This window comes from Ammodytes marinus (genome assembly GCF_949987685.1).
Source record: "Ammodytes marinus genome assembly, chromosome: 10".
NCBI lineage: Eukaryota > Metazoa > Chordata > Actinopteri > Uranoscopiformes > Ammodytidae > Ammodytes > Ammodytes marinus.
Window position 1 is genome coordinate 8,689,427 of NC_137214.1, and position 25,054 is coordinate 8,714,480.

General features: G+C 42.5%; 4 protein-coding genes across 5 annotated transcripts in view; 3 read left to right on the forward strand and 1 right to left on the reverse strand.

Moving 5' to 3' along the window:
• Positions 1–682: 682 nt before the first annotated feature.
• ccng1 (cyclin G1) lies at positions 683–5,244 on the forward strand. Its single transcript, XM_080035424.1, has 6 exons — positions 683–900; positions 1,950–2,213; positions 2,821–3,074; positions 3,386–3,464; positions 3,763–3,873; positions 4,060–5,244. Exons 2-6 carry the CDS (start codon positions 1,950–1,952, stop codon positions 4,249–4,251), a joined length of 900 nt encoding a protein of 299 aa, XP_079891550.1. The 5' UTR covers positions 683–900; the 3' UTR covers positions 4,252–5,244.
• A 142-nt stretch (positions 5,245–5,386) lies between these two features.
• Positions 5,387–7,273, reverse strand: nudcd2 (NudC domain containing 2). Its single transcript, XM_080035425.1, has 4 exons — positions 6,899–7,273; positions 6,304–6,352; positions 6,069–6,220; positions 5,387–5,539 (listed from the first exon to the last, which is right to left on the reverse strand). The coding sequence occupies exons 1-4, from the start codon at positions 7,085–7,087 to the stop codon at positions 5,456–5,458; spliced, it is 474 nt and encodes a 157-aa protein (XP_079891551.1). The 5' UTR covers positions 7,088–7,273; the 3' UTR covers positions 5,387–5,455.
• A 1,074-nt stretch (positions 7,274–8,347) lies between these two features.
• gabra6a (gamma-aminobutyric acid type A receptor subunit alpha6a) lies at positions 8,348–16,094 on the forward strand (the record flags this gene model as incomplete). The annotated part of the gene is made up of 9 exons (XM_080036008.1): positions 8,348–8,406; positions 8,486–8,592; positions 10,671–10,738; positions 11,478–11,695; positions 11,812–11,894; positions 11,996–12,139; positions 13,410–13,562; positions 13,671–13,915; positions 15,792–16,094. Coding segments are annotated over 9 exons (1,380 nt in total), but the record flags the coding sequence as incomplete, so codon positions are not given.
• A 3,422-nt stretch (positions 16,095–19,516) lies between these two features.
• The window catches only part of gabrb2a (gamma-aminobutyric acid type A receptor subunit beta2a), a gene marked incomplete at both ends in the record, with an annotated part of 35,105 nt that continues 29,567 nt past the window's right edge, over positions 19,517–25,054 (forward strand). The window contains 3 exons of one of the 2 annotated variants that reach the window (XM_080035860.1): positions 19,517–19,590; positions 19,727–19,827; positions 20,276–20,343. In XM_080035860.1, the coding sequence (XP_079891986.1) occupies positions 19,517–19,590; positions 19,727–19,827; positions 20,276–20,343 (243 nt within the window). Of the gene's footprint in view, positions 19,591–19,726; positions 19,828–20,275; positions 20,344–25,054 lie in introns of those variants that run through there. The other variant, XM_080035861.1, reaches the window with a different exon arrangement.

Here is a 25,054-nt window from a genome sequence, read left to right on the forward strand (position 1 = left end):
GTGGGACCCCTTGCAAATTTGTATATTCTGATGTAATAAAGAGTTACTTTATTCAAAACGTGCCTTGTTCTTTCAACAATTGCACCAAACGTCCAAAGAAGTCGCCAGAGAACAGGTTGTTGTGAGCTGTGGTCTCTGCAGGTTCAGGCTCTTCCCAGAATGTTCCAGAAACTTGCCTGTAGGGTTACATCTAGAAAGAACAGCATACCGAGATTATGCCTATATGATGAAAATAATCGGTTTGTAATAAGGCTACATTTGACAAATTCCGTAGCCTACAGCGTTCCAGAAAATTCGCTAACAATGTAGCTGTTTTGCAATGTTGTTACTTACATCCTAATTAATTGAACGCAAACATTGTATCAATTGATGTGTATTGTTGTAGCCATTGTGCTGCTCTAATGTTTAATGTGATGTTATAAGGATTTCAGTCTATAGGCCCTAAGTGTAAAAAAAACATAGATAGTAGTATAAAAACGTATAGTAATCAGAGACAACGCAATTCGGTTTTGTCCCGCCTTCTCAATGGCGATTGGCCGTGCAACCTGTACAGGGCGGGAGTTAATTGCGAGTGGCTTAGAATATATCCTATCGAAATGTAGAGGCAGCGGCGTCATTCGTCAAAGACCAATGGAAACTCACCATGTTTGGGCAAGGGCTTGGTTTTATGCCTGCATTAATACTTCATCTGCCCTTTTCCCCATCGCCTTACACCAAGGGTAGGGGGTGTGCAGAGGCAGAAATTATCCTAAGCTTAAAACTTTCCTTTGAGAAAGTTCATACATACACCTTTTTTGTTTTATTCTTCTTATTTTCACTCGCTTATTCAAAGAGCGTGAGGGCTTTTTTTTCCACTGCTGCTATTCCATAATATTAAAGGCAACGTAACTTGAGCTAAAGGTAAGTTATCCAATCTTCCTTCTGTAACACGTTAACTAACCATATTTTGACTTAAAGTGGCATTTATATATTGAAAACCTTAAAACTAGTCGTTTATTGTTGTCCATGGCTTTAAATACAGCTAAGAAACGCTGTGAACATTGTAAATTGATATCGCGTTATGTTAGCGTTAGCGGCCCAGGCTAACAGTTGCGTCGTTAATTTGTTTATTTCCCCTTTACATTCACGAAGCATTACGTTCAAATTGTTCAGTTTGTCTTACAGTTTTAGCCACAGTCCCACGTTTTAAATGTGTTTTTATATCGCTCTGGTTTGTTGTTTTCAGGCTCTGACTGTTAGCTCGCTATCCATGGCAGGGACATGTCCCGACATGTTTCCCTGCTACACACAGGCCCCGCTCCTTACTTATGACGTCCGAATATAATGTCAATTTTTTTTTCTGCAACTGAATGAATCATACATTATAATTTAAGAAGTTTGTCTTAACCCTGATTTACTGGTGCAACACTATTACATTTTGAGAACTTTGTCGGACATGTCCCTGTTATCTAGTCCAGTTGAGTCCAGTTCAATGACAGCTGGTAGGGGACGGCTTGTTACTTGATAACTTACCGTACATATTTGGAAACACTGCCATTCCTCACATTCCTGAGAGATAGCCTACATATCACCAATCTAGCCCTACTCTCATTAATAAACATACATTTGTATATACAGTGTTTAGTCATTTTATAATTGAAGTACAGCTGTTCTAAAATGTAGGCCTACCAACCATTTGGATACTGTATATTGGGTCTAAGATAATATGAACATCTGTCAGATATAAATTTTCAAATAATATGTTTTATATATGATTTAATTTTTTATACATGGAGAGTTGACGATTTGTGAAGAAGTAGAGACTTATTGATCACTCATTATGCGAGTAATCGACTTATCGTTTCTGCATAAATCTATGAAGATTGCGGCATTTTATATATTTATATTCCTACACACAGCCTTGTCACTGTATATCAGTATTGACACTTTGATTTCCCCTCTTGGCACAGATGATTCCTACAGTAACAGCACCCGCAGCACTGCCGTTTGCAGTCCGGCTGAAGGCCATGACAGACCTGGAGGGCCGCTACCAGCCCAAGCTGTGTGGCCTGAGGCTCATCGAGACGTCCCAGGACAACGGCCTCAGGATGACAGCCAGACTGAGGGAGCTGGAGGTCAAGGACCTGCACTCTCTCACCAGGTTCTTTGGCTTCAGCTCAGAGACCTTCTCCCTGGCCATCAGCCTGCTAGATCGATTCCTCTCCATAATGAAGGTGTGTGAATGCATTCACTGTTTTCCACTAGTGCATACAATGTATAGCTGGGTCAGTCTTTCTAAGTTTATTTTATTACTTTAAAGTTCAGATGGTACTTAGAACTGCATTTCCAAATGTTAAAAATAAACTCTGATATATCATACAGAGAGCTTTCTTTTTTAGCTTGTTTTTGGACAATCAACATGCTGAGCTTGTCACTGGACAGACGGAGCAGATTAAAATGTCACGTTCTACATGTTCATGTTTATGCAGGTTGAACAGGTTTTTTGGATTAATGTTTTACTAGCAAAGGTTTTCTGATTTACATACAGTGGCTGTGAGTGTATTTCAGGTCAACTCAGGTAAGGTTAATCTTCAGGTTATCTTTCACAGCATCGCCTCTGTGTGAATGTGTGTGCAGCGCTGACACACAGAAAGTTTGGCAGACAAATTCTGCAGACTAGATGCAGAGTTGAGTGAAAGTGTGTGTGTGTGTTTTTTTTTTTTTTTTTTTTTAACTGATCCGCAGAGATCTTCTCTCAAAACACTACATAACCTGAGAAAACATATTGGTAACTGTCTTAAAATAATGTTTGTGTAATGATCTAAATTCCTTCGTCCACAGATCCAACCAAAACACCTGTCCTGCGTGGGCCTGTGCTGCTTCTACATTGCCATAAAGTCGGCAGAAGAGGAGAAGAACGTGCCTCTGGCCAACGACCTGATCCGCATCAGTCAGAATCGCTTCACAGTGTCTGACATGATGAGGATGGAGAAGATCATCATGGAGAAGCTCCACTGGAAGGTGAAGGCCCCCACAGCCCTGCGCTTCCTGCGCCTACTTCACAGCCACATCCAGGAGCAACTGGACACTGAGAGGTACGGACAGACACACCCACCTGCAGGGCTCAACCGTGACTCAACAAGATTAGATTTACTCTACTAACATGTGTCTTCTCAGATCTGGCTTTAAAGAGAGTACTAGCCAAACATGTTTTATTAAAGCCAAAAGGCAAAGTCCTATTTGAAGTCATGTATATTTTTAGAGGGGAATATGATTATGAAAATGCTTTTGTTGTTTTGTTTGTCATTGAATTAAGGCAGATTGATGACTCATCTAGTGAGCTCTGTCTTGTATCTGCAGTATCTTATATCTTCTTATTGACACTAAAAGCATTTTTCTTTTACAGCAAGAAGATACTGAGCCTTGAGAGACTGGAGGCTCAGCTAAAGGCCTGTCACTGCACATTTGTCTTCTCCAAAATAAAGGTAATGCAAAATATCTGGTCTGACAGGGTTTTAGGGGATGGCCTATTTCCAGATGGATTTGTATTGCATTTGACAAACTTCTAATGTAGAAGTGGCATCCATCTACTTAGCAAACCATTTGATTAAACTCATAAAGCTTTCATATTGCATAGTAATCAGTGGTGATCCAAGTATAACATAGGCCATCTGTGCTAAGCTTATTCATTTTAAACATGTTTCCTTTTCCAGTTTTCTTAGACAAACATATTCTCTGTCGCATATTAAGTGATTTGAAAATAATTTTTTCAATTCTCTGCAGCCATCTCTTCTCGCGATGGGTCTCCTGTGTTTTGAGGCCGAGGAAGAACATGATCCTGAGCACAGTGACAAAATATCAGAGGCCCTAAAAAGTCTGCAGCAGCAGCTGAATGTAAGTACCAATTGTTTTTCAGTCTAAAGCCAGCATTCTGAACTCACAAGTAATCTTGTTCTTTAAATAGATCAGTGATGTTTTGTGTGGTTAGAGCCCAGACATTTCTTAATTTAGTATGGAAATGGTAATAATTAAGATGTAACATAAAGCTGTACACTTAACAAGTTGTTTTCTTGTGTGTAGATCAAGGATGGGGACCTGCTTTGTGTACGGGTGTTGGTTGGAAAATGCCTGTCTGAGTATGCCACCACCAAGTGCTCTAGGCCCAACACCCAGAGGCTGCGCTGGACTATTTCGGGAAGAACTGCACGTCAGCTGAAGCACAGCTACTACAAGATCACTCATCTTCCCACCATACCCGAGTCAGCTTGTTAAACCCCGGGCGTACCAATGGGTGACCTTACCTGCACAGACAAATCACAACTGTCCACAAATTATCTTTGTTCTCTGATTGGAGGTATTTTCTTGCAGTATGGTCTCCCACGTACATCTCTGGTTATTTTCCTTACAGATCTCCCTCTGTGTTGATGGATTTCTTTAAGGAAAAGCTAAAAATGTAACACAGTTATCCTCTAGTTAGTTAGTTGTCCTACATTGATCAAGCACAGTGCATTTTATCTGCCCCAATGACAAGGAGTAATGCTGCGTCAGAAAGGTTGATCCACCACCATACTGCTAAGTTTTGATTAAGATTCTTGCACGCAAGTGTAAAGTATGTAGTTGTTTTAATCCGTACCAAGGTGTTTGGTATTTCCTTAGAACGGGTTGCTGGTTTTAAGCGAATAAGTAAAGTACCACCTAGGTCCTCAGTCCACCATGTGGAAGAGGAGGGAGAAGGATTTTGTGAACAGCAAAAATGGAACCAAGATATCGGCCCAAAATCCTTAACTTCCACCCTAGGTTGTTAAACTGTCCTGAATGCACACTCCTACCCAAGGTGAAGATTTTTTGTTTTTATTTTAAAACTGGCGATTGAACTCTGGTTTTCTCCAGTAAAGTGAGGCTAGTGACTACCCTGTCACGTATGGTTTACCATACCGTTTGAGCTGAAACGTGATCAGCGGTTACAGATGAGTTGTTTTCATAGATTCTTGATTTGTGTGCACGGAGTGAAGAGCCACAGATTTTAATTGGGTTTCAGTTTGTCAATTATGCAGAGAAAAGACACAAATTGGTCATTGCAGTGGAAATGTGGATTTGAATTTGTTTTGCATTTTCTTTGCCAGTTTCCCTGTCTAGTTTTAAGTTTCTTACAGAGGCCAACAAAAAATAAAATAAAGTGTTCTAAAATTCAAAATGGCTAAATGAATACACTATCTGTTTAACCTATGTGCTTGTACCTTTCAATAAAACATTATTGAAAAGCCATTGTTGTTTGCATTCGTCATCTTATTAAAGACAACACATCTCTCAGGCGTCCTTCACAGCCAAGACTGCAGTTAAAAGTGTCTTGTCAGCCACCGGAGTCACTCAGTATTGGAGTAGTGAAGGCAGATCCTCTCATCATAGGAGCGCTGATGAATCCACTGTCCCTGTTCACGTCATGATGGCATCAGCAGTGTTCATTAAGGCAAAGGTTTCACTTCTGTAAACTGGAGAAGTCTGGACCACCTCCAGCAAAATTCCCAGAGATCTCTGCACCGCTGAAGTCAAATCCAGGATTCTATCAAAGACAGGAAGAGGGCAATTAATGTAGACTATTTGCAGAAGCCCTATTCATTGCCATCAAGAAGTTGTGTGTGTAAATAGACAAACTAATCTCAAAACATTCCCAGTCCACTAAACCACACAGGTTATAGCAATTTACTTTATCTGTTGTACCACTTTCTAATGAGGCTAAATGTATGGGGTTTATATTTGCTTTATTAACTGTTAAAAACACAAGTGACCAACTGACAAAAAGCTACTATTAAGAACAACATTTTGAGTTGCGAATTTGTGAGAGAAAAAAAGACCATTTGAACGCTTATTTCTAGAAAAAGGGGTGCAGACGATCGGTATAAAATAATTTAATTACTTTTATAAATGGTGCCTAATCAGAAAGTGGTGCCTACATGACTTTTAACAAGTCACTGATTGTGGACCTGTGTAGAGGGATACTGGTGTGTGCATCTGAAAACCTTTAATAACCTCATAGCAACATAAAAAAAAAACGCCTATGGCACTTCCAGGAGTATATGAATCAAACTAACCTCTCGCTGGAACCTCTCCAGTGTGAGCTTCCTCTGCATCTGGTCCTGGACCCAGGCATCGGCACAGTACTCCCCTTCCAACAGGGAGGACCAGCAGTTCCCCGCGTCTCTGTTTGTCTTCGTCAGAATGATACGGATGAGACACTTGTCCTCTAAACACAAACAGGAGTGAGCAAAGGGTGGGCTTTGTACATTCATGCTCAGTCTAATATGACTTAAGAGGCGCGCAACCTACCGAGAGTCCACGTCGCCTCGTCAGACATGGTTTTGCCGAACAATTTTCCCTGAAAATGGAAAGGAAAAAGGAGAGCGTCTTTAAGTGTTGACAATTGACATAGAGTTAATGATAGCAGTAAGGCGGACACAATATGATGTAGGTAATTGTGTTGTAATGACTGAAGAACAGACTAATTAATACTCCACTACATCTGGACATTGTCTAATAAACCTTTATTGTAGCAAACATTTAAACCCATTGAATGTCACTGGAAGCGTCTTTACTTGAGTACTAGAGGCAAACATTGTACCTTCTACTTGACTAAGTGTATTTGTGGACTTTACTTGCTACTTTGTGCATTCAGATTAATGATACATAAGACTTCATAAATCCACTGTCAGTGCACAATCTTACATAGTTAATTAATTGTTATAATGACCTGCTAACAAATCCAAGACATTGAGACAGACTTGATTGATCACATATTTCCTTACTCAATGCCAAACAAAAGGCAGACAGTTGATGCAGTATATGTGAATAGAATCGATCCTATCTCCTTCATTGGTCCTTATTTATGTCATGAATACATGTTGTTTTGGTAAATGCTGCTTACCTTAAATATTTCCGTGCCTTTGACGTGCAGCTCAATGTCTCTGGACCCTAAACGACACTTGACCTCTTTAGCCGACGTCCCCTGAGGCACCGTCACCTCGATGAAGACCTCCTCCATGGTCTGGTACCAGGAGCCCCAGGGTGTAGAGCAGGGGACCACACCGCTCGTCTCATCGAAGTGAACCGACATGCTGCTAGCTCTTCTCCCCGGCCGGCTGATGCCCGCTTTGCCACGCGCCGAATCTGTACCACTCTTTACTAGCCGACTACTTTACACGACTGTTGTTGTGAACGTCTCAAGTTTAGTTTGTTTCAGTAAGTAGTTGTGTTTTCTCTTGCCATATTATGGTTTTTGACAAGTCTATCGTTCTCGAAACTTCTTCTTCTTCTCTCAGTTTACATTTCCTTTCCGGTTGTGATCGTCAGGGTGGCTGCAGCGCCAGTCGCTGGCTGTCCACATGAACAACAACAATTATTCCCCTTTTTACTCCTTTTTTTCCCAAACTTTTTTTATTGACACAATGTCTTGTGTTTACAAAGCATTTACATAAGAATCTTGATACACAAAAACAGGAGTAAATTTTTTAAAAAAAGTTAGGAGGCCCAACAAAAACAACGCGACAAAAGGAGGGAATGAATAATTAGGTAAATACATTTAACATAACACAAGCAGATACAGTTTAAATTGTTTTCTTTTGTAGAATTTTGGATTGAGTAAAATGCAGATTATTTTTTTAAACTGATAAAAGCAACAAGACAAGGTTTATTTCCTGTAGATTTACATGAGGGAATATGGAATTTGGCCAATATAATAATCAGATTAATCAAGAACGTAACTCATTTTCTCATGATTAAATATTAAAGAACTATATTTGTTACGTACACATCACACGTGGCAATGCTAACAGGGTTGTGCAATGAGAGAATACAATCAAATATAAATTCACAGTAAATCAGAATAAGGAACAGGCCTATAGTATAACAGTAGCCTATGTCAGCATAAAGGTAAAATAAATATATAGCTATATAACAGTAAAAAAATATATTTACAAATGTATGATGAGTAACAGTGTGATATGTGTAGCCTATATGATGAATGAAATGGGCAGTATGTGGTACCAAATGAGGGGGCCTTGGTAAAATACATTTTATATTCTTGTCTGTGATTTATTCTAATTATTGTAAATTAGTGATTTTCATTGACCCAGTTTATTTTGATCTTGTTTTAATTATTTTACTTTGGCTGTAAAGGAAACCGATAGAATCCGCTGTTTGTCTAAAAATGGAGTGGATTTACTAATCTGTTAATTAGATTACTGCTCCTGCCTTAGCGCCTCCTGTGTCCTTATGCATAGAGCTACCAGTCGCTTTAACGACACCCATACTCTAGCACACACTGTTTTTTTTAGTATGAGTTGCTCAGAAAGTTGACCTGCAATTTTGGTGATAAACGCTGCCCAGGATGGGGGTCCTAACAGTAACTTGGTTTACTTTTATCTGCTGGATAAGGTAAGTCTTCCCAATCTGCCTGGACATGCGTTAAAGGAGTCAACTAGGCCTGGGAGGTTAACCTTTTGTTTCTCTGCAGTCTTGGTAATGTTAGTGGAAAAGAGAAACTACATCCAGACAACATCACCCGCATTTTGGACCGACTTTTGGACGGTTATGACAACAGACTGAGACCGGGATCTGGAGGTAATTCAAACTGTAAATCCCAAACCCTTGTTTCTAAGGACTTCTATATGTATTACGCATTAGAGGTGGAGAAGTCAGCAATTCTGGAGAATGCTTGTTGTCAAAATCACTTTTAGTCAAAACAAGGGCATACAGTCAAGTGCGAAAGTTTGTGAACCCCTTGAGCCTTTTGGAATTTTATTTATTTTAACCATTATTAATTCATTTTTATCAATACCAGTATTTTTTATATGAAATAACAGATGTTTGTTTATCAATTCAACATTTTTATTTTCCAGAAATCAATTGTTAAAACAGATAAAACAAATTATTTGACGAATGTTGTATGTGCAAAAGTTTGTGAACCCTGAGCTGCATTGCTTAAATCGAGCAAGGTAAACACAATCAGGTTGGCCAAATTGGTTGATGAAATAGACCAATGTAATGAGAGATCTTTAGGAAAGAAATTGGGCGGCACTAGATAAAACAGAGATAAAACCAGGTCAGTTTAGGCTCACCAAAGTGAACCCATACAGGTCAGACATGCTAAAAGGGAAACAAATCTCAGAGGATCTCAGGAATGGAGTTTTGATGTTACACATTTGTCTGGGGACAGTTATAAATTCATAAAAAAAAATTTGAGCTCAATCGGTCCACCGTGAGGCAAATCATCTACAAATGGAGAGCTTTAAGAGTGACTTAACATCTGCCTAGAAGTGGACTTCCTTCAAAAATATCCTCAAGCGCCACAAGAAAAGTGATTTTTCAGGTAAAAGCCAACCCAAACATTACACCTGGAGATTTGCAGACAATTTGAAACCACCATTATTCACTTGGGAGAAGGTTCTCTAGGTGGTAGGCAGAATTGCGTTTTTGCCCAAACATGGCGGTTTTGGTTATGACCAAACAGTTCAATTTTTGACTAATCTGTCCACAGAATAAGACTTCAGGTATCTCCAGGTGCTCTCTGGCAAAGTTGTGACAAGCAGTTTTGTTCTTTTTTGAGAGCAGAGGCTTCTTCAGCAACCATCCCATGAAAGCCATGTTGACTGAGTTTTCTTCTTATTGTGGAACCATGCACATCTGTCCCAGATGCTGCAAGAGAGGTCTGCAAATCACCAGATGTAATGTTTGGGTTGGCTTTTAACTGAAAAATCACTTATCTTGTGGCGCTTGTGGATATTTTTGAAGGAAGTCCACTTCTAGGCAGATGTTCAGTCACTCTTAAAGCTCTTCATTTGTAGATGATTTGCCTCACGGTGGACCGATGGAGCTCAAACTTTTTTTAAAATAATTTATAGCTGTCCCCAGACAAATGTGCAGCATCACAACTCTATTCCTGAGATCCTCTGAGATTGTTTCCCCTTTTAGCATGTCTGACCTGTATGGGTTCACTTTGGTGAGCCTAAACTGACCTGGTTTTATCTCTGTTGTATCTAGTGCCGCCCAATTTCTTCCCTAAAGATCTCTCACTACATTGGTCCATTTCATGACTCAATTTGGCCCATCTGATTGTGTTTACCTGCTCCATTTAAGCAATGCAGCTCAGGGTTCACAAACTTTTGCACATACAACATTCGTCAAATAATTTGTTTTATCTGTTTTAACAATTGATTTCTGGAAAAGAAAAATGTTGAATTGATAAACAAACATCTGTTATTTCATATAAAAAATACTGGTATTGATAAAAATGAATTAATGATGGTTACAATAAATAAAATTCCAAAATGTTCAAGGGGTTCACAAACTTTCGCACTTGACTGTATATCCTCACGATCCGTTGTTACCTGTCCGTACTGTGTGTGTGCTGAAAAGAAGTGTTAATACATAGCCTAGGCTCTGTAAATGGACATGTTGCCAGCTATGGTGGGCCCGCTTAATTAACATTCCCTTTGTTTACATACAGTTTACAGAGCTTAGGCTGTGTATTAACACTGGATTTTGTTACAAAGTACAGACAGGTAGCAGATGGCGACGAGATATTTACAGATTTTTGACAAAAAGTGATTTTGTCAACAAGCATCCTCCAGAATGGCTGACTCCACCTTTAAGTCCATCTGTGGTGGACTATTTATTTTGTGTTATCGTTGCTGTTGCAGGTGGTGTTACAGAGGTGAAAACAGACATGTTTGTCACCAGCTTCGGACCGGTTTCAGATATGGAAATGGTAAGAGACTGCTGTTGTGAGGATGTACTGTAGATGTGCTGAGTGCTGACAGTATGAGATAAAAGCGCTTCAGTGACCAATGAATGCCTGCCTCACAGGCAATCTGCCATCAGACCATCTAATGAGCTTTAATCTGTTTGACCAGCTCTATAACTTCATTATTGAAGGCCTCTAAATCAATATGACAACATGTCAGACGGCGGGAATGGCTGAATGGATTGATTAATGATTATCTGGAATGAGTGGCATCCATCATTGCCTCCTCAGCTCTCCTCACCTTCCACTGAAAGTTGAAAGGGCTCCTCAGTATTATCTGTGCTGATGAATCAGTGGGATAATATGTTTGGAGTGGACTAAGATCGATGTCTAATGCGTAAAGGTGGAGTCAGTGATTCTGGTGAACGCTGGTTGACAAATAAATTTTATGTCAAAATCAGGGGAAATCTCCTCACGATCCGCTTCCTGTAGGCCTACATACATTAAAAAAATGTGGTGTTACTACACAGTCTAGGGCTGTAAACTGCTATGTAAACAAACCGACCTTAGCTTGCAACACGGCAGTTTTGAGAGTGCACACAAAGTACGGACAGGTAGCAGATCTTGATGAGGTATTCACTAATTTTGACAAAAAGTGATTTTGACAACAAGCATTGTCTAGTATCGCTGACTCCACCTTTAAATATAGGGTAGTCTGGCTGATAGAACATGAACTAACTTCCTAGTTATGTCCCTGCACCAGGTCTACAACATGGACATGTTCTTCCGTCAGATGTGGGTCGACGAGCGGCTGAAATTCGAGGGCCCTGAAATCCTGCGGCTGAACAACCGCATGGTGGACAAGATCTGGACGCCAGACACCTTCTTCAGAAACTCAAGGAGGTCCATCTCTCACAACATGACCACGCCGAACAAACTCTTCCGCATCATGCAGAACGGGACTGTCCTCTACACCATGAGGTGATCTCACATTCTAGTTATTTATTTATTTTGGTAATGATCTTTGTGGTTTATAGGAGTAGAGAATAAGAAGATAACCCAGACCTTGTTCCTGTGTGTGTGCTCTTGACTTTTAGACTGACTATCAGTGCAGAGTGTCCGATGAAGCTGATGAACTTCCCCATGGACGGCCATGCCTGTCCGCTCAGGTTTGGAAGCTGTAAGTATAACCGATGAACAGATGAAGCAATAATAAGGTCCAGATTCATAAAAGTGTCTTTAACTTTTTGAGTTGTCCCTGACTGCCTTTGCATTTTTTAGATGCCTACACGAGCAGTGAAATCATGTTCACTTGGCGGAAGGGGCCGATAGCATCTGTCGATTGTCCCCCAGAGTCCATAAGCCTTCTGCAGTACGACCTCGTGAGACAGACTTTGTCCAGGGAGATATACAAATCAAATACAGGTAACGCTCACAGCTTTTCATAAGGGAAAAACTGTGACAGTTGTGCCCCGCTTTTAGAGGTTCAATTAAAGGTCACATATTATGTAAATTTTCAGGTTCAAATGTATGGTGTAGTGTCCATAAGGGGAGATAAATCTCAATGGGATTTTCGAACACATGTTTTCAGAAAGGTGGTGGTATAGGAAAAAAGAGAGAGGGTTGTTTTTTTCTCATACTTTGGGAGTCTCTAGTCACACTGGGGACCCATATTAATGTTGAAAAAACATGAAAAAGTGCATTTCCATAATAGGTGACCTTTAAAAAAACAAATTCTCATGAGCTGTTGAATCTGAGTGCAGAAAGAGGTCAACATATTCTCTTCAAACTCTCCACTAGTGTCCATTACTCCCAGACATTAGTGTCGATATAAAGGCAAAGACTTCCTTCAGCAGCCATCCACTGTAAGATGCGTAAGTGGTCAGGCCCAATGTGTACAGTGTGCCTTAAAAAATAACTATGGGGTCTACCGACCAGTGAATGGACTGGAAGAGAGGAGGGAGGATGGAATAGTGGAGTGTGTATGTTTGTGCTGGTTTGTGTGTGTGTGTGTGTGTGTGTGTGTGTGTGTGTGTGTCCTCTTTTCACTAGGAATTGGAAAAGTGTTCCCCTGCTGTGAACCCAGCAGATTCCTGGAGTAGAGAGGCATAGGATGAGGCAGGCTCCAAAAACGTAGAGACGATACCCATATAGAAAGAGACATAGAGAAATAACCTTTGTGTGCATGAGTGCATGTGTGTGTGTGTGTGTGTGTGTGTATGCGTGTGTGTGTGTGTGTGTGTGTGTGTGTGTGTGTGTGTGTGTGTGTGTGTGTGCGTGCGTGTGCATGTTTGTTTGTGTAGGGATGATGCAGCCTGCTCTTTGCTCTGTAAACATATGCATGCATGTGTTCACAGACACACAGACAGAGTAAGGGCAGTGTGACGTTGCATGCTCTCTCCTCTTGGACCCTCCCCATTTCGCTCCTTCCTCTTGACTTCATCCAATTTCCAAATGTCTGTTGCCATTCTCCCTCCTCCGTGTTGTCCCTTCCTGGCTCATGTCTCTCACACACTGCCTCACAATTAACATGCTACTCCAGTCCTTACAATAGCAGCCATGTAACTATATGTTTCTCTAAGCAGCTATGTTCTGTTTCAAGGGCAGGCAAGGGTATGTGCTCTGTGCTATGCCCTGCTATGTCCCCTCGGGGGTTGCTCTCTTTTTTTCCACACGTGTGCTGTTTATATTGCAGGTCACTACTCTGTGCAGGTGGTCCATTTCCACCTCCAGAGGAAGCTGGGCTACTACCTCATACAGACGTACGTCCCTCTCATCATGGTTGTTGTGCTGTCACAAGTCTCTTTCTGGATCAACAAAGAGTCTGTTCCAGCACGCACAGTTGCTGGTACGCCCCCTCTCACCCCACCTAATGTTAGAGTACTATACTAATCATGTTTGATATTATAATATGACTTTATATTTTTTTTCTCTATAAATGCCTGTCTTCCTCCAGGCATCACCACAGTGCTGACCATGACCACTTTGAGCATCAGTGCCCGCGAGTCCCTTCCCAAACTGGCCTATCCCACAGCCATGGACTGGTTCATTGCTGTGTCTTTTATCTTTGTGGCGGCGGCTCTGGTGGAGTTTGCAGCGGTGAACTACTTTGCAACCCTCCAGGTCAACCGTCTAAGGAAGCAGAAGGCCAGACAAGACAGGCTGGAGGTGATGGCTACTGATGATGGCGACGTGGTTTCGGTGAGCAGCTGACCTTTTGCTGTATGATAATGGGGATCATTTAAGTGTGAGTGCAACGGATGTCACAACACCTTTCCGTTCAAATTGTTCTTATAGAACCAGAAAAAAACATAAAGGGGTTGCACATACAAGCATCAATTACATAGAATCTATTTATTAGGAGTTTAACCTTCCAAAATATCATCATATTTCAAAGAACAAACCCAGCAACTGTCATTTCCTTTTCATTCAAACGCTGCACAACCTTAATTGGCTAATGCAGATATACAGTATGTCACATGTGAAAATAAAGGATAGAAATTCAGGAAAAAGACTGTGTTGTAAAACAATAACATGAAAAACACAGGATACTGAATATATTCTAAAGGTAAAAAAGAAAGTAGATCAACATTTGTGAAAAACGTTGTCTGTATGCTAAATATGAAGCTACAGATTAGTTTATACTCAAGCACAGCTTAGCTTGCTCTTCCCAGCCTTAATGCTAAGATAGGCTAACTGGCTGCTGGTTTGCGAGACATATTCAGAGGTATTAATCTTATCTAATGCTTGGCAAGAAAGGAAATAAGCCTATTTCTCCAAAAAAGGAAACTATTTGCCACAAAGAAAACAAATTATCGGTCTCTAATTTGCGTAATCCACATGATTTTCTAAAACAATAATGCGAAGGGTTCCTGCCAGTTATTCAGATAAAAACAAATATTTACAGGCAGATTTGCTACCAAGCAACTGTAGCATAGATGGTTTTTCTGCCTAAACTTTGTATGTAAGAGAGCTTTAAAGCAACATCAGGGTTTGCAATTTATTTCATGTGGCATCTCAAGACCCTTTACATAGCTAATGATGGTGAATGGAGTTGCAGAGTCTCCTCACTGTTGCAGGGAGTGTGATGGAATGCTGTTGAGAAAATGAACAGGGAACTAGGGAAACAGAAATCATACCAGAGCTTGGCTAGAACCCCTTTTTCTTTGCATTTCCAAGTGGTCACCCTGCCTCTTCCATTCTCTGCATCCCGGACACGCCACACATTAAATAGTAATACGCCCTGTTGTACAGCGCTCATCTCTTGCTATATGCTTTATGCTAATACAGTAAGCCACCACAGCGTCCTCCTGGGATCTGTCTCACGTGTAGGGCTCATGGTTAGATGCTTTAAAAATAGCCTCAGTGTGAGAACAGTGCATGAACAACTCCGGCACTTCTCCCTGCATAATCTCCTAACAATCCTATGGGCATCTAGCAAACTACTGTATACCTGCTGTGTTCTATAGGGATGTGTTGGCATGCCATTGAGAGACAGCTCCTGTGGGAACAAAAAAACACTTTAGGCGTAAAATATACATTGCAGCATGTGAAAAGCACCACATGTGCTGGGTAGTAATTCCCAGTTTAGTTTTTACACAACTTGACCCCTTTTCCTCCTACTGAGTAGATGTGTAAATCGCTGGTTTCATGATATAAGATTGATTCATTGGACATACAATACAAAATGTCCAGATATCACAAAGTCTGCCGCAATACGGCTTTGATTCTAATCAGGGGCTTGCCAACAATATGAGATGATATCATATGCCCATTTATATAAAAAACAACTAAAAATCTGATTATACCATTTTATTTCCCAGCTTTTCCATATATTTAAATGAAAATCGATCTATTATGTTGGTGGAAATAGAGTCACACACAGAAGTGAAGAAAGATCTCATAATAAAAGCGCTTTTTTAAAGACGGCGATATGCATCAATGTTTGGGCATTCGATACTGTTGATCTTTAGCCAATTCATCTATCTACTGTATATACTGTATAACCTTATATCGTTACACCCCTATCACTGAGCAGAAAAAGCAAACTAACCCCATGTCACCTGCTTTTCTCCAGCAGTCGGACTGCGGCGCCCAGGAGGGTATGAAGAGGAGGAACCACTCGGTGTGTCGCAGCAGCATAGGAGAGGCTCAGCAGATGCCCATCTTCCTCAAGCAGGGCTCGGCTCACCCTCAGTACCCACAGCTGGCCGACACCAGCCCCATCGACACCTACGCACGCATCCTCTTCCCCCTGGCATTCGGCCTCTTCAACCTGGTCTACTGGTACATCTACCTGGCCATGGACACCATGGAGGCAGCCAGGTGCACTACTACTCCCACACTCAAGTATCTTGGCATGTTTACATCTACTGTCTGAATATCTTGGTAACGTTATAAGCCTCTGATGATACACTGCAAGAAATTCAAAATCTTACCAAGTATAGTTGGGTTGTCGGTTTGATCCTCACCTCCTGACACATGTTGAAGTGTCCCTGGACAAGACACAGAACCCCAAAGCGACTGGTGGGGCAATTGGAGCCAGAATAAAGCTACGGAGAAAATGTGCTACACAATGCACTGTTACAGTTGACACTGTAGTTTATATTTAGTCAATCCAATAATATTACTAATAAATAATGAATCCACACCTCCAAATATGCTCCCCGACTAATGCATTGTTTAGTTCTGTGTGAGTAAAGATTGCTAAAAACTACAATGCCAAGATAACACTTGGATATTTATGCACACTTGCTTTGTATCTCAGAGAGCCACAGACCTGCCTCACTCTGCTCTCATTATGCGAGCTTGAGTGGAACAACAACTACCCACAGATTTTTCCCTTTTTTTTTGTCAAAGACTTTTATCCAGGCAGTAAAGGCATCAATAATTTCTAATGCTGGAACAGCCCCAGGAGTTGTAGGCGGGGGGAAAAAAAGGAAAAGAGGAGAATGATGTTAGGTGGCACTGTTGTTGCTGCACTGACGCCAGCACACTGTGGCTTTTATCATCATCACAGATTTACAATACAAAAAGGGGCTGGGCGCTCCCTTCATTTGAGAAGTAAAAAGGCTATCTCCTCTTTTTATGTAAGGTTTACCTGAGGGCTGGCAAAACCCCAGCTGCTCTAATGACAACTCCTGTTAAGGGGGGAGGGGTGAGAGGGGGGGGGGGGCAGGTGATGCAAAATACACCACAGCTTACTTTGCACATTAAGCCCAGTGAAAAAAAAAGCCAATATTCACTTTCCCCAAGCTTGTAAGTGAAACACAAAGCTTCATGTCCAAGAAAAGAAAGAGATACAGTGCAGAAAAGACAGAGATATAAAGGAAGACAGTAGAGAGAGAGAGAGAGAGAGAGAGGGAAAGAAAGAGAAAGAGAGAGAGAGAGAGAGGTGTTATGTAACAATGGGGAGTGCACATCTGCTCATCATGCTTCTCATGTTCCTGTCAGAGAATGTTTTGATGGTTGTTTTGTTCATAACGTTCGACGAGATGTGTTTGAGTGCACGGGAACAGCTGCACCACGTCTCTCCCCCTTTACGTATTTTGGCCACGTCTCTGGTGTGGTGGCACTTTGGAAGAAGGCACAGAGAGGACAGGGAGCGCGCTAACAGGTTTTAGGATGTGCAGAGTGTTGCAGACAGAGGAAGAGAGAGAGAGAGAGAGAGAGAGAGAGAGAGAGAGAGAGAGAGAGAGAGGGAGAGAGACCCCTGAATGTGGAGAGGTGGAGTGGAGAGAGAAGGGGTTTCTGCAGGAACGGGCACAGATAGGAACCAAGGGTGGCTTGAGCCCTTGTGCCCTTAATAAAAATAGATGAATAAAAAAGTCTGCTATTTTTTTCAATTCGATCAAAATATAAATGCAGAAATGCATAAACGCATCCACAAGAAATATGCCTTTTTTTTCAATGTAGGAAGTACTCCGCATGCTAGGGACTGATTTAATTCCGAAAACAGGCAAAACAACATTGTCTTTTGATGTTATCCAATAAGGTAGGGAACATACAGTACATACATCAATTCATACAGAAACACATATGAATAATTATGCACTAGGTTATTTGGCCGGTTCGATCTTTTGTCAATGAATCAAAGTATTGATCTGTATGGATGTATCATTAAACCCTGAGTTTCTCTGTGCTCCTCTCACATTGCTGTGCTCTGCTGCATTCTGCTCTTGTAGGGATGTGGGGGAGCAGGAAAACTGAGTGGACCCCGGAAAAAGTGGAGCTGGAGAGACATTCAGCATCCATCCATCCAGCCTCACCATCCCATCTCTCTGTCTCTCTCTCTCTCTCCCTATGTGCCTCCTTCTATCTCTCTCTGTCTCTCTCTCTCTGTGTGTGTGAACAAGCTCTCAGCAGTCACTCCGCTCTCATCCGACAGAGGAAATGAATCAGAAACTCATTTATTCTCCTGCTGCACATCTCTTCATTTCACAGGCTGTGACCAGTGCCCACTTGTGTTCTGATCAGTAGCTGAAGAGCTGCCGCCCTTCACGGGCCTCAATCACTTTAAAGCCCACAGCATGCACACATGCACACACACGCACGCACGCACGTCGTACGCACGCACGCACGCACACACACACACACACACACACACACACACACACACACACACACACACACACACACACACACACACACACACACACACACACACACACACACACACACACACACAAAACAACTTCTCAGGGCCCATGAACTGAGACATATATGCATGATCCTCACTTTTCAAAAATGGCTCACAATTAAGGTCTAAAACTTAAATTTGTATTCACAAAAATAGTTGTACACACACACACACACACACACACACACACACACACACACACACACACACACACACACACACACACACACACACACACACACACACACACACACGCTCATACTCACAAATACCAAGAAAGACATTAAAAAAAGGAGTGTGGATGATATAATCTATGATGGCTGTAACTGGTGGTGATGCAACAGCGAACCAATGCTTTCAGAAGCCTGCCCTCTACAGAAGCACAGCTCCCACTACAACAAGATCAAAGGCAATTTGGAAGAGGCTCGCATCCCTCCCCGCGGCTTCAGAAAATGTACTCAAAACCTGAGAAAATGAATTGCGGGATTGTGTTTTCCATCCCACCTTTTTCTGCTCCGGTGCTCCGGTGCTCCCCTTTGCATTTCAGCAGATCCACTGCAGCTCTTCTGAAAACATTGCAGGAAAGAGGAGCAGGATAGAATACCCATGGGGGCTGGTGCCATTCATTTTCTATTTTTGTACGGATGGTGCATGTCTGTTGGGCACAAATGTTTGTATGTAAAGTGTTTACCTGGAATGGATTCAAGAGTGAATTCTCTTTGTAGCCCCTAAACCTGTCCAGTAAAATAAAATAAAAACAACTGAATGGATAAACTTGATGTTAACTTAACATGTTGACATGTTGACTACTATCACCCTGCAGTGTATATCCCATTCTTTGACCTTGTCCGGATATAAACAGAGCCAATCTGCCATGTCATAAACAATAAGAATAAAAAAAATAAGACTACAATTTACGCCGTTGTTGTTCATTGCACTCCTGGCACCAACCCTTGGTTCTTCATTACGCACAAACCACTTGTCCCTTTAATATTTTTCTCTGCAATGGAAACTGCTCATCCACCATCATCAGTCTCCACTCTCTGATCTTGGGCAGGCTGCACGCATGCGCCTCTCATTGGCTCCTCTGCGCCGTCTGGAGTAAGTTGGATGTTCGCTCTCCTCCTCACTCGCATCGCGGAACCACCACGAAAGCTGTCGCGATGGGGAGGTTCAGGAAAAACCACTTTTGGATTTTGACTTTTTCCTTAGTGTTGAATATCGTCTGCGCTCTAAGGTAAATCCGTTTAGCATCATTGTTTTTTTTTTGTCCTTTGCATGTCATGTAGCCTGTGTGTTCAAACGTGCCCAGCGTGTGATATTAATAAGCTGTTCTGCATTACACCATATTTTTTCCTCTTCTCCCCCCTTAGCTCCAAGGATCTCAAAGATCCGAGCAATATGCCCCTGGTAAAGGAAACAGTGGACAGACTGATGAAAGGATACGACATTCGGTTGAGGCCAGATTTCGGAGGTATAACGAGCAAACATTGAAAACGGGAATGTCATGTTTTCACGCCCTCCTGACGTGCAATACATGTTTAATGAATCGCAAAATCTGCTTTAATTTACATAATCATCCCTTCACAGCCAAATAGGCCTTTCCAATTAGGCTGTGAGAAATGATGTGCATGTAGCATTTGATGAGGAGACGAGACAGGCTTTTGAGCGTGATCGATATGGCTCATCAACGTTTGATCTTTCCCCTAAATAAAATGAATTTAACGGCATTTTCAGCTCACCTAGCCTACGTGATGAACGTAAAGGTTTTTCTTTCGCTCTGGCTGATGATGCTCACGTCTCCTGTAGGTGGAGGAGAGCAGAGAAGAGAAACCTTTAGCGCGCGTCACGAATTTGTTTCATTTACATCATGGTAGAATAATTCATATGTGCTTTATTAATGCCCCCTTTTCCCTTCACAGGTGCGCCGGTGGCGGTTGGAATGAATATAGACATAGCCAGCATAGACATGGTCTCTGAAGTCAATATGGTAGGTGCATCTTCATGGTTATTACCCCTCTCCCCCCCCCCCCCCCCCCGCTCAATGTTGCCAATTGTGCCATGGCACGGCTGGAATAGCTCTAAAGTGGGGCTGCTTATCACGGGTCAGTGTGTTTGACTGTGTGTGTCAGTGACGGAGAGACTGGATAATGGGAGCTATGGCTGAGGCGTCTGGTGAATTTATTTTTCTCGGTAAAAAAAAAAAAGAAGAAGAAAAAATTATGAAAGCGTGAAGAGTTCCAATCCCAGCACACATCACCGCCATCCTATTCTCAGTCACCGCATTCGCAGCTCTGGTTTGTTGCTGCATTTGAATTCAAAACACACACTCACTGGCGCACTCGGACGCTCAGCACAGCCCCGGCTGCGCGCGCTGAGCTGCGTGTGTGTGTTTGTGGGGGTGTGTGTGTGCTCCTGACTGCTTCTCGTTGTCAAGGATCGGTGGTGTAATTTTGTTGACACGTACCTCCTCATCTTCCTCTCTCTCTCCTGAATTAAAACACCCCCGACCCCATCTTCTTTCTTTTTTTATGTTTAATTTCTTTTGAAGGGGGCTTTTAATTTGACGGCCAAACACATCATCACCGACTACGTAAAATATCTCCCACTTACTCGTCAGATGACGTAAGCAATTGGTTAATAATACATGCCTGGTCACATAGCATTGTACACATACACACACACGCACGCACGCACACACACACACACACACACGCACACACACACACACACACACACACACACACACACACACACACACACACACACACACACACACACACACACACACACACACACACACACACACACACACACACACACACACTCAAACACAATTTGCAAAGATGAACGTTATGTGCGACTTGAAGAGGAATGGTGGTAAAAGTTTAGCAACCCATGAAAGAGCACCACCTATTGATCCGTGTGACAGACAGACAGACCTCAACAGACATGAAACTGACAGCACTTTGAACCACTTCAGTGCAGCTCCACCGCGTTAAATAAAGACTCTGCTTGTGGTGTGGAATGACTGGTTTTGCTCATGTGATTTTTGATGTGCTGAGGAAAATACTAATGGCAGTTTGTGCAGAGAATCCAGAGTGTGAGAAAAAAAAAAATATCATTTACAAAGCAGCCTCTCCACGGAGCCACAGAATAGAGATGTTATATAATAAGAGCATGAGAAAAAAAACAAGTTTGCCAGTATAGTTGTTTAGTCCAGACTTTGAATTGGTCAATCTGTTTGGTCATTTAAAAAAAACTTCACACCAGTGTGTGTGAGTTTCTTCTATGGATGAGGAAGAAGTAGTGAACGGTCAGAGCTGTCCCTTTGATGGGAATGATTTGTTTTGGTGGAAGAGGAGGGTGCAGCCAGAACGGAAGTGCCTCGAGGTGTCCGGGCAGATTTGAAATAGAAACCCCTCACTAGCTTTTATTTTCCTTTATCTCTCTCTCTCTCTCTCTCTCTCTTTCTACTTCCTCCAACCATCCCTCCATCCCACCCACTTTGACTGGATCCCTTGGCTGTGACTCTGGGCTCAGCGGCCATGTAATCCACCTCTGCCTTTGCTCCGAAGGGTTATCTTACTTAAGAACTAGGCATCTACGCAAGCATTCATCTGGAAAAAAAAACACTGCTTCATGATTCCGCGTGCATGCTTGAGTGTGTGTTTGCATGCCTGCATGCTCGTGTGTGTGTGTGTGTGTGTGTGTGTGTGTGTGTGTGTGTGTGTGTGTGTGTGTGTGTGTGTGTGTGTGTGTGTGTGTGTGTGTGTGTGTGTGTGTGTGTGTGTGTGTGTGTGTGTGTGTGTGTGTGTGTGTGAGTGTGTGTGTAACGAAGCCAACACAGTGCACAAACAGTGAATGGCCAACTGACGTCATGCAACTCCCTGTGGCTATATGAGAGAGCGTTCATCTCGCTTGTTTTTTTCTCAGGAAAAGCTCTCCTCTCGCCCGCCCCACAGATCTGCACAGGCGTCCCCCCCGCCCCCCCCCCCCACCCCCCCCCCCCCCCCCCCCCCCCCCCCCCCCCCTCTGTCTGAACGTTCAGGCAAAAAAAAAGTTAAAAATAGCCCGGGAACATCCAAGGAGACCTCGGTGGACTCTTGCCCCACACGTTGTTGTTGTTACCTTGTGGAGAATCCTTCCTGCTTTACATTACATAACAGGTTGGATTCTCCCTCCCACTACTCCCTCCTCATTTATTCACGTCCAGATCTTTTTTTAGTAGAACAGAGGATGGGATTGATCTCAGAAAAGAAAAAAAAAATCAATAGCATCAACATCAACATGCAGCGCCATCTTGAGCATTGAGGCAGTGACCTGTGGTGGGTGTTGGGGGTCTGCTTTGATCTTTCCCTCATCAGGGCCAGACGCTTTTAAGATTAAAGTGCTGGGAGAGAGAGGGGGATGGAGAGAGAGAGAGAGAGAGAAAGAGAGAGAGAGAGGGGGAAGACAACACAGAGAGGCAGGCAGCACAGAGCAGGGCGCGGAGGAGAGGTGAAGGTTACTGTGATCACTTTCTCCTCTAATGATAACCACGTCCGGGTGGAAGAAGCTGAAGAAAAAGTTCCCCACAGACCCCCACGAGAGCTGGAGCCTGGTGCTTTATTAACCCCATTGACATACTGTAGGCCAACAGCTTCCCCCCCCTTTTTCTACTCATGTGGTTGTAAGGTTGGTGGGGGGGGGGGGGGGGGGGGGGGAAATCTTATTCCACACTGTTCAATGGCATCACATATTGATTCTCTGTCAGCGTGGTCCAGCTCCTATTTGAAGCTAAACTGAGGGGAAATATTACAACCGGTCAAAGTGTCCTGCGAAATTGCATTTAAAGGGATATTCTAAATATTTTGTGCATCATCCGAGAACAAATATTCCTTATAATTCAGCCTTAAAGGTGGAGTCAGTGATTCTGGAGACAGCCTAGGCTCTGTAAACTGGCATGTTGCTATAGCTACGGTGGGCCCTATTTGTTTACGTACCAGTTTACAGACACTGGATTTTTTTTCAGCGCACACAACAGAACAGACAAGTGGCGGATCGTGAGGAGATATTCATTGATTATTTTGAAATCAAGTGCTCTCCAGAATCGCTGACACCACCTTTAAGTGGTTTTAAGGTTGAAAAAAAAACCACAACATCTTATTCCACCCAGTCCACCGGCATCACGTTATTGATTTTCTGTCAGCTTGTTCCAGCTCCTATTTGAAGCTAACCTGGGGGAAATGTTTCAAACCTGACAAAGATGACTGCACAATTTCTGCCTTTGAACACATTTATCTCATAATTCAGATTTACATGATTGTGCATTAAATGATAAAAATTTCGGCATTCAATAATATGGTCTCTTAGAAATGGTTGGGATGTTTACAATTCTCAAACAGTATTGGAAGTTTGAGATGACCTTCAGTGAGGTTAAAAAAAACAAGGCTCTACACACAGCTGATGCATGTTACAACTCTAATCTAAGGCTGCAAATAATCCACCAATAACTTTCTTGATCAGCTGTTCCTATAGAGCTGATGATGTCATTAAGTGGCTTGTGTTGTCCAATCAACCAAGGGCGTAGGATTATATAGGGACGGTAGGGTCCCGACCCTACCAAAATCCAGCCTCACTGTGTAGTCCCTACCAATAATACACCCGCTGCCCGTATTGTTTAGGCAATAATTATAGTACACAAAGGGTTAAAAATCAGTCTCTGCTAGAAGTCCCGCCTCTAAACAACTATCGCGCTTTGATTGGCTGTAGCGGTTTCCCGCAAACCTATATTCAACCTGATTGGCCGTCCCCGCTGTCACTCCATCTGCTTGTTTAAATTTTAAAAAAAAGCTACCGGCAACTTGCTAGTCCCAGACAGGAGGAGCAACCAGGCCCCCAGGACTGTGCCTTCTCCGAGCAACCAGCATGGACATGTGGCCAACCCATTAGTATTGCATGGTGAGGGGTGGAGCTTATTTTCATACGGCCCGTAGGCAGATTTCCCTGTCCACACAGTACAAGCGGCGAACAAGATTGTGTCTCTGCAAAATTTTTCTGGATATCAATCATAGGCTCATACTTATCTTTAGACCATATACTATTAAAACTGAAGTTTTCTCATTTCAAAACGCCACCTCAAGCGTTTTATTAGCCCAACGGCTTTTAACGGCTTTCAGTTTGTTTTCGCCAGGCTAGATGCTACAGAACGAGAATGATTCTACTCCCGCCTCCAGTCCGCTACGCTTGCCGCCCTCTTTCTTGATAGGTCCATAATGCAGCTACGTCGATGCTACGTCATGCTTTGGGCCGTATGGAATTTCCGGATTATACTTCCTTGTTGCTTCTCTGCGCCTATGAGCAGCTTTCATAGGAATGAATGGGCGCCATGTTTCAATACGGTGTCCATTTCTTTATATGTCCATGGGAGCAACAGGACGCCTCTGTGCATAGCTAATATCTGCATCTGCGAGTGTAAGTTCTGCCTTCGGTCACGTCAGCGAGACGGATTTTAATATCAGTGATGTCATTTGCAGTAACACTTATATTTGTGTGTGTTTAATGCTTGTGCGTGCGCGCGCGCTGTGCGTGCGTGTGTGTGTGTGCGTGCGTGTGTGTGTGTGTGTGTGTGTGTGTGTGTGTGTGTGTGTGTGTGTGTGTGTAGGATGTTGAAGAAACGAAAACTGGACATAAGAGACTTCTTTAGAAGTCAACGTGTA

Bases quoted from the DNA above. Each gene is read 5' to 3' on its own strand.
- ccng1 (XM_080035424.1), top strand. From the start codon at position 1,950: ATGATTCCTACAGTAACAGCACCCGCAGCACTGCCGTTTGCAGTCCGG. The intron at 2,214-2,820 runs GTGTGTGAATGC...CTTCGTCCACAG, and splicing joins GATTCCTCTCCATAATGAAG to ATCCAACCAAAACACCTGTC. The intron at 3,874-4,059 runs GTAAGTACCAAT...TCTTGTGTGTAG, and splicing joins GTCTGCAGCAGCAGCTGAAT to ATCAAGGATGGGGACCTGCT.
- nudcd2 (XM_080035425.1), bottom strand. From the start codon at position 7,087: ATGTCGGTTCACTTCGATGAGACGAGCGGTGTGGTCCCCTGCTCTACA. The intron at 6,221-6,303 runs GTAGGTTGCGCG...GTTTGTGTTTAG, and splicing joins CGAGGCGACGTGGACTCTCG to AGGACAAGTGTCTCATCCGT. The intron at 5,540-6,068 runs GTTAGTTTGATT...TGTCTTTGATAG, and splicing joins TGGAGAGGTTCCAGCGAGAG to AATCCTGGATTTGACTTCAG.